Source organism: Vicugna pacos, chromosome 7, assembly GCF_048564905.1.
Source record: "Vicugna pacos chromosome 7, VicPac4, whole genome shotgun sequence".
Lineage (NCBI taxonomy): Eukaryota > Metazoa > Chordata > Mammalia > Artiodactyla > Camelidae > Vicugna > Vicugna pacos.
Genome location: NC_132993.1, coordinates 83,036,660 through 83,051,321, shown reverse-complemented (window position 1 = coordinate 83,051,321; position 14,662 = coordinate 83,036,660). Strand labels below are relative to the sequence as shown.

Genomic DNA, 14,662 nt, shown 5'->3' with positions numbered 1-14,662 from the left:
CGGCTACTCGAATGGCAGCTGGAAGACTGGGAACCTCCTCCACGGAGGGCTGACACCGTGAGGCTGGGAAAACTCTTTCTCTGCTAAATCTGATGGCGGACGACTGGTCAGGAGGGAATAACAGCTCTCGTACTAAAACCAGTTTGAGCTACAGTTCTAGAAAACTCTCCGGGCAGCTTTGAGGACGTCTGCCTGATACTGAGCGACCTTAACTGACTGCCATTCCTCCTAAGAAAGAGAATGGAAAGATTTGATACTTGGGGTTTCAAAGCATCCTTTGATAAGTTGTGAATTCACAGTATACAGTCACCCACCCGTGGCTACCAGATCTCCCTTGACCAACAAAACAAAACCAATCACTACTTTTAACTAGCAGTTCAGCTTTTAAATCTCTCTTGGTTGCTCAATCACCAACCCAAACAGTAGGGGGAGCCCGAGGTAAAGACAAACTGCTTTGCTTCTCAAATTTCAACCACAGCAACAGAGTGAAAGGCGGGAGTGTAGATGACACAGTACATGATACATGTAGGGGGCTGGGCTGGGGGGACAGGATGAAAAAGTCCTCAAAATGCGGAGAGCTGGGTTGTATGTACACATCTGAGAGGAGCAGTGTCTGCTGCATGGAAATGGGCAAAGCTTTTAGAGTCCACGTGTAAAAATGTGGTAGAAACACAGGTTCATGATAAAGTTATGCCGAAAAATGCATTAGACTGAAAAAGAAAAAGCAAAAATGACTGCAAACAAGGAAAACCATTCAGCCTTTTAAGTGAGAAAAGCCATAGCTTTTGGGAGTAGGTCAGATACTCAACAATTCTATTGAAACAGTATTGTTCAGGTAATGACATAGCAACTCCTGATTTTTTTTTTAATTAAAAATTCAGTATGTTTGGTGTATTTTTGGTTTGATATGTACATGATGGTTTATCTGTTTGTGAATATTATGGCTTTGTCTGACATCTTCTAGAGGAATTGCCAAATAATGCCCAATGAAAACTAAAATACCAGAAAACATCCAGTTCAGCTTACAGGACAGACTGAAGAAAAAAGGTAGTCAGATTGTATAAATATATTCTAGGAGATTCTGATTACAATTGATGACTGGATAATCCAGCTGTCAACTGTTAGTTGTCAGTGTTAATTAGCTCATTGATGAAATTGTGTATTTGTATGACTACAAGGTAATTAATCCTGATCGAAAAATGTTAAAATGTCAAATTCCCAAACTATAGCAATTGGGCAGTTTTTTCCTTGAGCCTAACTTGACTGTCATCCAACAAAAAAATGAGCATTAACCTTTGAAAAGTAGCTACTCGACTGAAATGAACAAACTCCTCTTAGCACTATGTCAGGTCCCGAGGACACACTGCTGAGTAACACACATCCCTGCCCTCCAAGTGCCCAGAGTAAAGGAAGGATTTCCGCAAAGACAAAGCTCCAGTCTCAGAGATTCTCCAAGGGAAAAAAACTCGAGTATGGTGCAGCGATAATAAAAATTTCTCCCTATGTGTTTCAGTATTTCCAAATCATTTGAAAAAGGATGGTGAGCCAAACAGACAGGTCTTTTTGTCAATACATTAAATACCTGGAATGTAGCATGCTAATGATAACTCTTATAAATATTCAGAAAATAATAGCTAAGCGTAATTGGTGATTCTAAGTGTGTTTTCTGGGTGTCTTTGTCAAGAATTTACTTTCACCTACCATAGAAACCATATTGCAGAAAGAAAAAATGTATGAATGGAACTTCAGGCCTCAGCATGTCCAATGGACTTGATACTATGATGCCAAAATAGACCCCTGAAAATGATAAATTTACAGATGGCATTGGGGTAAGTCGGAGTCATTCATTTGTGTCAATTCGTTTGTGACCGAGGGACCTTTCAAATATGAAATTACATATTTCCATGAAGTCTAAGAACAAGGTAGTGCTTAAGAATCTATCTTATTTTAATTATTACACTAACAAAAGCCTGGAAAGTTGTATTTTTTTTTCCCACATTAACAAATGCAATACCATATTGTGGTCTAGATCTTTCTCCTGAACTTCAGTCACATCTCATTGCCTTCTTGACATCGATACCTGGATGACGTGTCAAATATGACATGATCAAAACCAAGCTTCAGATCTCTCCCACCCACACCTGCTCTACCTGCAGCCTTTCCTTTCCATCTCCGTTAAAGTCAGCTCCATCCTTCTAGGGTAAGACTCTTGAAGTCATCTTGACCCTTATCTTTATCTCCACATCCCATCCCATCTGTCAGCCAATCTACCCACAAAATATCTGTTCAGAATCTGACTCTCCTCACCCCTCTGCCTTCGCTCCCCACCCCAGCCCAAGCCACCACCGTTTCTCACCCGGGTCATTGCAACAACCTTACCTTGGGTCTCCTGCTTCTATCTTTCTGCCTCATGATTTCATGCCAACACAGCAACCACGGAAAACTTTTTAAAACCTAGGTCAGACAATGTGTCTTCTCTGCTCGAAAAACGACAATGTTCCCCCTTCATCCAGAGTAAAAGACTGTTAGATGATCTACAAGACCCTATGAGATCTGGAGCCCTGATAGACTGACTCGTTCACCTGCAGCTTTCTCCCCTCCTAAATCTGCCCCAGACGCACTGATTTTCTTGCTGTTCCTCACATCGACCAGGCAGGCTCTTCTCTTTACTCAGAAAGCCCTTCCTGCCCGATGCCTGCATGGATAACGCTCTCACCTCCTCTCCGGCTAGCTTCCAATATTGCTTTCTCAATGAAGCGTATCTGCTGCCTTATTTAAAATGACCAACCAGCCACCACCATACGCTCCAGATCCCCTTTATCTTCCTCTGCTTTCATTTTTCCACAGCACTTAACACGCTGCACTATTTCCTCATTGATTCTCTTTACCGTTTATCATCTGTCTCTGCCAGTCTAGACCGTAAGCTCCTTGAGGGCAGGAATCTTTGCCTGTGTTGGCTTAGCTAGAACAGCCCCTCGTGCAGAGTAAGCATTCAATCAATAACTGTTCAGTGAATAAATATGATGGAGTGGTGGAGTCATCTGTGTACTATTTGAAATTATCTAAAAAAACTCAGTTGTTACCTTCATTCCTAATTTTTCAAATATTTTTCAGAGTCACATGGACAGAAAATTAAAGCCTATCTGGAGAAATTTGTTTTTGTTATCCAAAGCAGTAATTCTTTAAAATGGACTTCTATTCGATTATTTATAATATCTGTATGTATAACTGGATATTACTCTGGCATGGATTGAAGGTCAGTTTATGCATGTACCCATTGACAGGTTTTTTGTTGTGGGGAAAAATGTTCCTTTCTTGGAGAGAACATGTTATAGATATTTTTTTAAGTAGGAAGTGGGGTCTATGGTTGACACAGAAATGTTACTATTCATCGGTGGAATATCCACAAATCAGTGTATAAAGAAAGAGCCCAGGCAGCAAAAGTTAAAGGGTATAATGTTTGGCTTGGCCTCTCAAAACAAACATGGTGTTCCTTAAATTAGTCTACCTATTAAAGACACTGTTTTATCACCGACAAATTACAACGGGAGAATGGTGTAAATGTAAAATATATCCCATGACCAAGAATAGACGAGTTAAGGAATAAGCATTTCTTCTTTCAAAAACTGTAATGGCTTAAAGTAAACGCAGGCAGAAGAATGTGAAGAAACATTGATTCATTACATCCTGGAAAGATCTTGCCATGGTAAAATTTGTCACGTTTTAAAGGTGATCTTTGCTTGAAACATGAGCCCAAACCAAAACAGGGATGTTCTAGAATTCGGGAACGCCTGTGATGCTAAGTGAATGCATAATGTCTGGGGTGTGTCAGTTCCTCCTTACAAATGTAACGTAACAGACTATGAGAAGGTTCAAGCTGGAATGGTATCTGCAGACTACCTAACCCAAAGCTAGCATTCAGCAGACGAGGAAATTAAAGCTTCACCTTACAAATGAGACACCTGAGTCTCTGAGAGATTGAGTGATCTTCCCAAGTTCAAATGACTAGTTAGATAATTATTTATTACACATTACTGTCACCAGGAGAAAGTGATATTGAATTCCATCCCTCAAGATGACATTTTTGCCTGGAAACCTCTAAGAACTGCAGAAAAAATTGGAGGTCGTCACCTACTGATGCAAGTTAGAGCAAGGAAATTGCAAATTCATGGGTCCTGATGGGTGAAATGTTTTCTCACATGGAGATGTTTTGAGCCCTAAAAAGTCCAACGGAGGATAATGGAATTATTCCATTTTAAATATCAAATAGGAAAATGTGAGAATTAAGGGTTATGAACAGTTTGCAAGGACTAGTCAAGTTTTGTAAAGAAATGCTCTCCATTTCAGAAGTTGAGGAGCACTGAAAATACTGGGTTATCTCTTTAAGATCACGTCCTGAAACCACTAGACAAAAAAAAAAAAAAAAAGAGAGAGAGAGAAAAGAAAAAAGAAAGAAAAGGAAAATAAAGAAAAGAGAAAAAATAGAAAAAAGAAAAGAAAAGAGAAAAAATAGAAAAAAGAAAAAAGAAGAAAAAGGAAAATAAAGAAAAAAGAAGAAAGAAGAAAGAAAAAGTAATAAAAGAGAAAAAGAAAACAAAAGAAAAAAGAAAAAAAGAAAAAAAAGAACATCAAACAATTTTTCATGGTAGGTGTCATACTGGTTTCTGGTAACAGTGTTAAGGTACGGAGTCAGGGAAGAGTCTGCATGTTTATATACAAAATTCATACTGACCTGCTTAGACTTGAGAGTAAGAGTTAAGACACAGATTTTTTTAAAAACTAAAGCTTACTTGGAGGAAGAGGCTCATCGATTGTTGGGTAGTGGTGATGTTCAGGCCTCAAGGAAGGAAGCTGGCTTACTGGCTGGGAATTATGGAGTATAGGACATTCACCTACGGACAAGATAGTCGAGACATTCAGATTCATTCATTGCTTGGCAACGTCATCAAAAAAAGCATGGCTGTAACACAAACTACTACAAGAAAAAACCCTAAAGAGCGGGAAATCTATTTTTTTGTGTGTGTGGCGATCTGCTACATTCAGAGTCATTCATGAGCGAGGGAAGAGAGGGGACTATTAAAAAAAAAAAAAAACTCGAAGAAAACAGCCAAACGCTTCGTGACTATGATCTGCATCACAACAGGCCAATAGGTAGAATTGGGGTCTGATTCCGGAACCACCTTAATTTTGATGGGGACGAGGTGGCAGCATCAGAAAGGGACCCGGAAGGAAATTAGCAGAGCCTGAGTTTAGCCTAGGAAAAGACACAGGCCTGTTGGAGAGATGCATAGTATTTATAAGGTGCCATAAAATCTCAGGCGCCTGTGCAAAATATAGATCCTTGCTTACGTAGGTCTGATCAGAACGCTGCCAAGAGGCCGTCTTTCAGATTTTGTGTTTGGAATGAAACTCTTAGATGGTGCCTTTCTGAGGTGGGGTTAAGGAACTGGTGGGATAAGACAGTAAACTCTTGTCCTTTGAAAGCTAAGGGCCGGGGTGGGGAGCCAAGGAACTATGGGATCTCGTGACTGATCCTGATTATCCCGAGGAAGAATCAGACATGCCAGTGTGTTCTGGAAAGAGAAAAGACAAGAGACCAAAGAGGTAGCGAAGAGGCAGGAAGACAGAGACAGGAAGACTTGAAACACACAGATATGGGGGAGCAGGAAGAAGACAGACAGACAAGGAGAAATTTTAGAAATGAACATATCTGCAGAGTGCATGCCCCAGTTATGAGAGACACAGCTAATAATGATTGTCAGGCAGACTTATGACGAACTGAACCAACTTCTAAAGCGGAGTTCCTATTTGGTGGCGTCCTCACGTCCTGGTGACCCTGTGTGTAGAGTGGCCAAGTGCATGGGAAGCCTGCGGCACCTGCTGTGGGTTCGGGCTAGTAACCAGAGCCATTTGTGGATTTCATTTAGCCATTTAATTCCTAGCGCCAATTGGAAAACAGAACAGGGATGTATTCAGGAACAAAGGGTCCTTTTAAATGTTAAATATACAACCTTATTTCTCGTGCAGACTCTGGTGTGTGACTCAGATCCTTGGGGTTCTCTGAGACTAAAGGAAGTCAAGGGGAGTACCTCTTATGCCAACACATAGCTCCTTGCAAACTGACTCTTGTTTCAAAGCTGGATTCTGGCTTTAGTGGATATTGTACTCATGTTTGTCTTTATATGTGCTTGGTGTCAGAAACAAAAACCAAAACAAAACAATGGTACAGTTGTTATGTCACCAGCTGCTGCGTTTTTAATTTAGTTTCTTTAAAAAACAAACAAACAACGGACTTACCTCGTCATAATTAATTCAACCAATCAGGTTAATTACTCCTCCAAGCTAGCGGAAACATAATACTGTTGCTTGTGGGGGTTAATGGAGCTGATCCCACCTGCCCATGAACCCCAAGCAAATGCAATGATGTGACTGACGCATTTCAGCCAACTAAACGGATGGAGCGCACAGAGGAAGCAAGCGATTCTGTTCGGCACGGGGCTGAGGCTCCACACCGTCCCCCTCACCTCAAATACAAAGAAAGCGTCAGATCCGCTAGCACTCCTGCGAAAAGAACATATTCCACTGGAAAAGGGAGCCTCGCTGCTCATCTACCTGGAAGAACCCTCACTCAGTGAGAGGCTGGGCACTTCAAATGGATCAACTCATTTAATCCTCTCCAAAACCCTTACATTTGCACTCATTTTACACTTGAGACAGGTAACTTGGCTAAGGTGTCCTTGCTAGGAAGCGAGTCCAGGGCTGAGCTCAAAAATCACATTATATTGCACGCTTCACTCGATCTGCTGAAGGTTTTTAAAAACCATTTTATGTTGAGGTTAAAAAAAAGAGTTTTGTATAGTGGGAAATGCATCAAAAAGTAGATAAAGGATACATTCTTCAAAACTGCATGCAGCACGTCCACCTTGGCTGATTTTGTGAAAGAATTTGCAATCTTAAAAGTCACAGGGAGGGGGCAGCAGTGATTTTTATGGGAGAAGAGGGCACACATACATCTGTCTGACCTCTGTGTTTTCTGTGATCATGTGCTCTTGGCAGCGTGGTGGTGAGCGGGGACGGATCTGCCACGCAGACACCGTTAGCCTGGGGACTCACTACTGAGGGAGAGAGGGCTGGCTGGAGGAAGTCACGTGCCCAGGTACACACAGCCTTTGTGAGCTCAGCAGTCCTTCCCAAGAATCCTCATACCCACCAAAGTGGTCCCCACCATAGCGGTCCTCACCATAGTGGTCCCCGCCATAGTGGTCCTCACCATAGTGGTCCCTGCCATGGTGGTCCTCACCATAGTGGTCCCTGCCATAGTGAAGCATGTCGGTGCTTCTTAACCTTTTCTGAGGTTACAATCAGCAGAATTCAAGAATCTAGACATTTCCTTAGAAACTGCCCTGCTAAGACTGTCACTCTGGCCCTGAAACACTTTCCCGTCCTTTCTGTTAAGGGGATGGCATCCCCCTGCTGGACTGTTCATCTTCCAAGGGGCATGGCCAAGTCTTTTTTGGTAAAATGTGCTTTGATATTTCAACGTACACTGAGTCAATTTCCAATCACCCACGTGTGGACAGTCTCCCAACACGGCCGTCAAAATGTACCCCATGGACGACAATGGGTTGACAATCTACAAACCCAGCCTTGGTTTTGAATGGCTCTGGGCTAAGAATGGTTATTATACTTCTAAAGGTAAAAGTTAAAAAAAAACCAACACCCCTTTGATGAGAACAGTTGCTTGATTTTGCCTCTTGACCCACAAAGTCTAAAATATTTACTATCTGACCCTTTATAGGAAGTTTGGTCTAAAACACCCTTGGCAGCTCGCGGTTGTGTCTTTGTATGGGTGTATCCCCAAGTCTCCTTATCACATACTGATTTTTAATTCCGTTGTAATTATTGAGTACCTTCTACATTATCCATCTTCCTGCGCCCAGCACAAAGCATCTGGTCCAGGACAAAAAGGAACTCAAGACACCCTTATTAAAGAAAGGAACTGTCCACCCCATTCTCATGCTCATGGGTGCCTTTCCATATTGCCTGTCACTACAGTTTGCCTCCCTGTGTTTTGTTCTTTACCAATTTCCTTGGACTTCTTATCCCGGGAGCCACTTTCCCTCACTCCATCTTTCTCTAACATGTAGGACTGGGCATTGTTAAATAGTTAAAATTATTTCTTTTATGCTCATGTTAGTTTCTGTAAAAATCTGTAGGTGCCAGGAATTTGTTTAGATGCTGAAAACTCAAATCTAAAGAAGTTACAATTCTGGCCCCTGATGAGCTTACAATCTAGAGACAATCCCACCACATCTCGTTTGGAGGCTAATTTAAACAAACTAGAACAGCAACGTAGCAGAATCTACATTTTTCTCTTTTGAAACAACCGAATTATTTCATATTGCGATGCAAATTTTGAGTGACTTCCCTCGATGTCACTGTCACTCGACCGGAAGGTGATTCCCAATTCTAGAGAAGGAAATGCCAGTTAATTTGATACGTGATTTCACAGGCATGACTGAGAAGGAAGGACTTTGCTTCGAAACACAACACATTTTGAAACTAAAGGTGGTACCTGTTGGATTAGAGTCTTACTTGAGACAAAGCGATGTATACATTCGCGTTATTCTTCCTTTCCATTAGCCAAAATAGCACCCCCGTGCCCCCCTAAACAACACAAAATGAAACCAACAACAGTAACAGAATTGAGTAGACAGAAAGCATGACACCAATACATAGGCTGTCCATATCCAGATGCACACAGGTTAGTTAAATTCTAAAACAGGCCATCTCAAGGTTCTTCCACTTATTTTGACATTTCTTGCTAATCTTCAGTACGTTGGGGGCAGCCAGCCGATATTTACACGTTATCCACCCAACGCTAGCGATCACTTCCTGCTTGTACCACTGGCTACCAGCCATGATGCTCTGGTGGCTGTCAGGACTAGAGGGTAACACGGACACTAGGCAGTTCTGGCGGTTACTTAAAGCGCACGCTCACATCCCACTAGTTGTAATTCTCGGTGTGTGTCTGAGCGGTGGTGGGGGTGTCAGCCATTCACAGTCTGGACTTCGACAGACACATAGACACAGATACACACGCACACATGGAGGTACAGGACGGGCATTCGCGGCTGCGGCACACTGATTCCCTCACGCTCGGTTTCGCACCGTGTAGGTGACACCCGGGTCCCCCCGGTGGGCCTACTCTCACTCTGATCAGGTGTGAGGTCTAACCTTCTCTCCGACTGCTCGGCCCTGCCACGGGGGACTCCGGACCTTCCCGGGCTCTGGCTGTGCTCCCGGCGGGGGCGGCCAGCTCGTCGGGCCACGGCGCCACGCCGTTGGCCGGCTCCGGGTCCAGCTCGGGGCTCTGCACCGAGTCGGGCACCGACTCGAAGGCGCTGTTCTCGTCGTCGTCGTCGTCCTGCGAGGAGAAGACGGTGCTCTCGGAGATCTTGGCGCTGTCCACGGACGAGAAGCGGGTGTGGCTGGCGAACCGGCTGCCGCTGTAGCAGGAGGGGCTGTAGCAGGAGGCGCTGTAGCACGAGGAGCTGTAGCACGAGGAGCTGTAGCAGGAGGGGCTGCAGCAGGACGCGTCGCAGCCCTCGCAGCTGTGGTCCCCGCCCTGCCGCGGGCTCGAGTCGCTCTCGCTCCCCGTGCTGGGCAGCGTGTCGCCGTCGGCGAGCGAGCCGCTGGCCAGGCGGCCGGGAGGCGCCGTGCCTGGGGGCGCCTCCTCCCCGTCCTCTCCCGGCGGGGGAGGCTCGGCGGCCACCGTGTCCAGCTCGCTGAGCGCATCCTTCTCCGAGGCCTCCCTGAGGGTCGCCTCCTCCTCCGCGCCGTCGGCGTCCGCGCTGGCGCCCTGCGCCGAGGGCAGGCTGTGCAGCAGCGTGTGGATGCGGATGTAGTGCGTCCGCGGGGTCTCGGGCTCCCCGCAGGCCGACGCGATCACCGTCTCCAGCTCGGACACCGGCAGGGAGCACGGCCTGCTCTTCCTCTTCACCGAGGCCCGCAGCTGCAGCCCGGCCTCCCCCTGCCCCAGGGCCGACACGTCCCCCGCCTCCTCCTCCTCCTCCTCCAGCGCGTGCTCCTTCTCCTCCTGCCCCCCAGCGCGGCTCTCCGCCGCCGCTTCCTCGGCCGCCGCCGGCCCCCCGGGGCTGCCAGGGGCCTGGCCGTCCTCCGGCAGCCCCGGGGGGGCCGCCTCCCCGCCCAGGTCCAGCCGCTCGGCCAGTTCTTCGGCACTCAGGGCGGCCTCCGTGTCCTCCGGGCCCGGGGCCGGAAGCTCCCCAGCCCCCTCGGGTCCCAGAGAGGCTGCGCCTTCGTCTCCCGCCTCGGGGGTACCTGCCGCTTCCTCGGCCGCGCTCGCAAGCTCCAGGCTCTCGTCCCGCGCGGGGCCCTCGGCGCTGCCCTGGCTCGGCCGCTCGGCCGCTGGGGTCCCCGAGGGCTCTGCTGCGCTGCGCGGGGGCTCGCCACGGCTGCTGGCCGCCAGGCTGTTCATGGGGCTGTCCTGGATTTCCGCGGACTCGGGTTCGGTGCTCAGGGAAGTCTCCTCGTCGTCTGCGGACAAGAAGAAAACGTCACTGTAACGGCGTTTTAGTCCGCTCTGCCGGACGCGAACCATCCCAAGTGAGTTCTGCCTTAGGCTATTAGATGCTGGAGTTGGGGAGGGTTTCCCACGGGCCAAAGCTCTGCTAAAAATTCTGCAAGAATGAGGGTTCCTTATGTTAAGGATAATTTGCAGTCACGATCTATCTGAGAATTCGGTTTCAAGGGATATTATTATTATTATTATTATTATTATTATTATTATTATTATTATTATTATTATTATTATTATTAAAAATACCAGAAGCCTACCCCTTTCTGGGCACATAGCAGGTGCTTCCCAGCACTTGCTACCCGGAAGACCTCAGAGACTGGGGACCCGGATTCCTTGCTGACCCCAGAAAGGGCTAATTACACGTGTTCAGGGTGTTTCCTATGGCTGGGCTCCCCCCAGCATGGTGGACTCAGGTGACTAAAGAGAAGGACATGTGAATGATGGGAGGAGCCACAGTCATTCAATAGCTCAGACTGGAAACCTGGAGATGATTGCAGTGGAAAAAGGAACCAGGTCTCCACACCAAGCAACCACTCATGGAGCAGCAACCGTGGTTTACCCCTCCCTCCCCCCATGTGCTGTATTGGATCCTTGCCAGGTGTGAATTCCCATTTGAAGCCCTAGCACTCTTCACTTACTGAAGACAAACAACCTGTCTGGTGTGTTGGGAGTCTGTCCTCATTGCTACACTGAAGGGACAGTCAGTCTGATTTTCAGAATGTAGAAAAGGCGGGATTTGAAACGATGAAACAGTCCACTGTTTTTCTTACAATCTGCATTGCCTATTGGGCATAATCAAGTGCAACTATTTTTTAAAAAATTGAAGTACAGTTGATTTACAATGTTGTGTTAGTTTCAGGTGTACAGCCAAGTGATTCTGTTATCCATATCTATGTGTGTGTATATATGTATTTTTCATATTCTTTTCCATTATAAGTTATTACAAGGTATAATATCTGTATTATACAGTAGGTCCTTGTTGTTTATCTATAGTGGTGTGTATCTGTTAGTCTCAAAGTCCTAATTGATCCCTCTCCCCCTTTCCCCTTTGATAGCCATAACTTTGTTTTCTACCTCTGTGAGTCTATTTGTTTTATAAATAAGTTCATTGGTATCATTTTTTAATAGATTCCACATATAAGTGATATCACATAATATTTGTCTTTCTTTGTCTGACTTACTTCACTTGGTATGATAATCTCTAGGTCCATCCATGTTGCTGCAAATGGCATTATTTCATTCTTTTTTATGGCTGAGTAGTATTCCATTGTATAAATATACCACAGCTTCCTTGTCCAGTCATCTGTTGATAGACATTTAGGTTGCTTCCATATCTTGGCTATTGTAAATAGTGCTGCTATGAACACTGGGGTGCATGTATCTTTTTGAATTAGAGTTTTCATTTTTTCCAGATATATGCCCAGGAGTAGGATGGCTGGATCATATGGCAACCCTGTTTTTAGTTTTTTAGGGAACCTCCGTATTGTTCTCCATAGTGACTATACCAATTTACATTCCCACCAACAGTGTAGGAAGGAGGGTTCCCTTTTCTCCACACTCTCTCCAGCATTTATCGTTTGTAGACTTTTTGATGGTGACCATTCTGACTGGTGTGAGGTGACACCTCATGAAAAGTGCAACTTTCGTTTGCTGAGTGGGCGGTGATAAACTCCAGACCCTGAGTTCTCAAAAGCTTTATTAATTTTAACAGCAGCTCATAAATGTGGCCCAGGAGGACTGAACAATTCTCAGTGTGCTCTACACTTTGGCTTGAAAAACTGAGCATGGGGTGATTCTGGAGCTTTTTGTCCAATGTATAATTTTCATTTTCCCCTGTGATATGGTAAAAACCCACTGTGTGATCATAGTTCTTCAATAATATGACATGTGTCATGCTCATTCATTCACTCGTGTATGCAATGATTCACCATCCATTGAGCACTTCCCGTGTGGGTGCTGGGAGTAAAATGAGAAATTACGTATGGCTCCATGCTTTCCATGGCCTCATCGTCAATTCCTGCTCCACTGTCTAACCTGCTACCTTTGGGTCACCAGAATAAAGAGAAGCCTCTCAATCAAGGGGCCAGAAACCTGGCTTCCAGAGCAGATCCCTGGCTTCTAGGCTTCAAATCAGGATGAAAGATAAGAGAATCACAAAACCTACAACATACCTGGAAGGAACCGTGGTTATTGTATTTTTGAGAAAAGAATCACGCTGCGACACTAGGCTAGGACCAGACACGAAGTTCATGCGGAAAATACCTGGGTGGATGGAGGAAGTGATCTCAAACCGGAACTGCAGCTGTCCACTCACATGATCTGTTGGAAGCCTGCGGCCAAGGGTGTAGCTGACCACCCTGTCCCTAGAAGGAAATGAGTGTCGTCACGGATCTGGTCAATACCGCTCCTCCTAAAGACCATGCGATGTGCTTTCCCCGCCTGTGGGCGAGGCAGGCAAACCCAGGGAGGCCCTGCTCTCAGGGGTGATGAACTGCTCAGGTACAGCTGAGATGGTCCTAAGGGAAAGATGAGCTAGTACATTTGCTCACCAGTAATTGAAAAAAAACCTCAAGAAAATCCTTACTGAATACTCCAAAGCAGGAATCGGCCAACTACATACAGCCCGTGGTCCAAACCTGTTTTTGGGAGACCATGAGCTGCTTCCATTTTGAAAAGATTGGAAAAAAAACAAAAACAAAAACAAAAGAAGAGTAGTATTTTGGGACACGTGAAAATGATACGAAATGTAAATTTCAACTTCCGGAAATGAAAGTTTTATTGGAATGCGGCTAAGGTTATCAGTTTACGTCTTGGCTGGGCTGCTTTCGTGTTACAATGGCAGAGCTGAGCAGCTGAGACAGATATGGCTCACACAGCCTGAAATAGTTATTAGCCTGGCCCTTACAGAAAGTTTGCCAACCTGTGTTCTAAAGAAAAAAAAAAGGAAAAAAAAAAAAGACATCAGTATCCTTTGCTTGCTTTTCCTGGTCATCCTGACATTTTCCACATATGCCCTGAATAATGGACAGCACCAGCAGCAGATATGTGTCTTATGATGTATGTATATTCTATGTGGAATATCTATGGAAGGATGCTGTCCTGGTTACCAGAGACCCTGTGACGGGCTTCCAAAAGACAACTGCTGCAGAATGCAGCGAAGCACGACGTTGCGGGCTGGGTCCATTGGCCTGTGACTTCCAATCACACCAACTCCAGGGTCCCACAGAGAGACTCCACTCTGGGCTCTGGCACCATCTCCTCTGCCGACTCGAGGCAATTTTAGTTACCAAGAAGCCAATGATCCAGAGGGAAATCAACCTGAACCTTTGCTATTATAATTTCATCAACAATGCAGCTTCAGTAGAGTACCTGGTCCCCCGTATCGGCCTGAATAGGAAAGGTGACTACCTTGGGATGTTCAGAAATGAACAAATCCACTCTATCCAATAATAACAAAGACATATTGCAAAACCAGCTGTTACTTACATGAGTCTGTAATCATTCCATTTATTCATTTGTGACATTCAAATAAAAAGATAAATCACCAGCTGCTAGTGTTTTAATGTTTCTTTCTAGAAAGCACCAGCCTCATGAAACATCTCACCCAGTGATCCACTGGCTTAGGAGTTCTCTTTGGTCAGCTCTAGTTTAGTGTTTGGAGTTTCTAGGAAGCCTAGCAAATAAAACATTATATGCCAGGAAAACAGAACGGGCCACAGTATTTTATTTATTTAGAAAGGGCTTTGGTCAATATTATGAGGTAGGTCTGTTAGGACTGGAGGAAAGAGATCCTGAACCCAAAACCGAAGTGGAATCAGAGGAGGCCTAAAGATAGTCAAACAGTGAGACAAAAATTAAATTGATCACGCTGTGTGCTTGCCTTCCACGTATTTTTTTCCTTTGCTTTTCACCCACTGTATCGACAAATATTTTGAGGAGACCGTGCCACAGAAAAAGTGTTGCAGTTGATGCAAACCCTACAAGGCATTCCCTGCCTCTAAGTAGCTTACATCCATCTCGGGGGATGAGGCAGGACCACTGCATCAATGCTTCAAGGCAGCG

The 14,662-nt window shown here is 45.3% G+C and overlaps 1 protein-coding gene across 2 annotated transcripts in view; it reads right to left on the bottom strand.

The window, feature by feature from the left end:
- Positions 1-14,662, bottom strand: part of HECW1 (HECT, C2 and WW domain containing E3 ubiquitin protein ligase 1) — a 316,328-nt gene that overhangs the window by 79,032 nt on the left and 222,634 nt on the right. Inside the window, exons 8-10 of one of the 2 annotated variants that reach the window (XM_072965253.1) lie at positions 12,863-12,963; positions 9,238-10,557; positions 4,791-4,892 (exon numbers count right to left, since the gene is read on the bottom strand). In XM_072965253.1, the coding sequence (XP_072821354.1) occupies positions 4,791-4,892; positions 9,238-10,557; positions 12,863-12,963 (1,523 nt within the window). The remainder of the gene's footprint in view (positions 1-4,790; positions 4,893-9,237; positions 10,558-12,862; positions 12,964-14,662) is intronic. The other variant, XM_072965254.1, reaches the window with a different exon arrangement.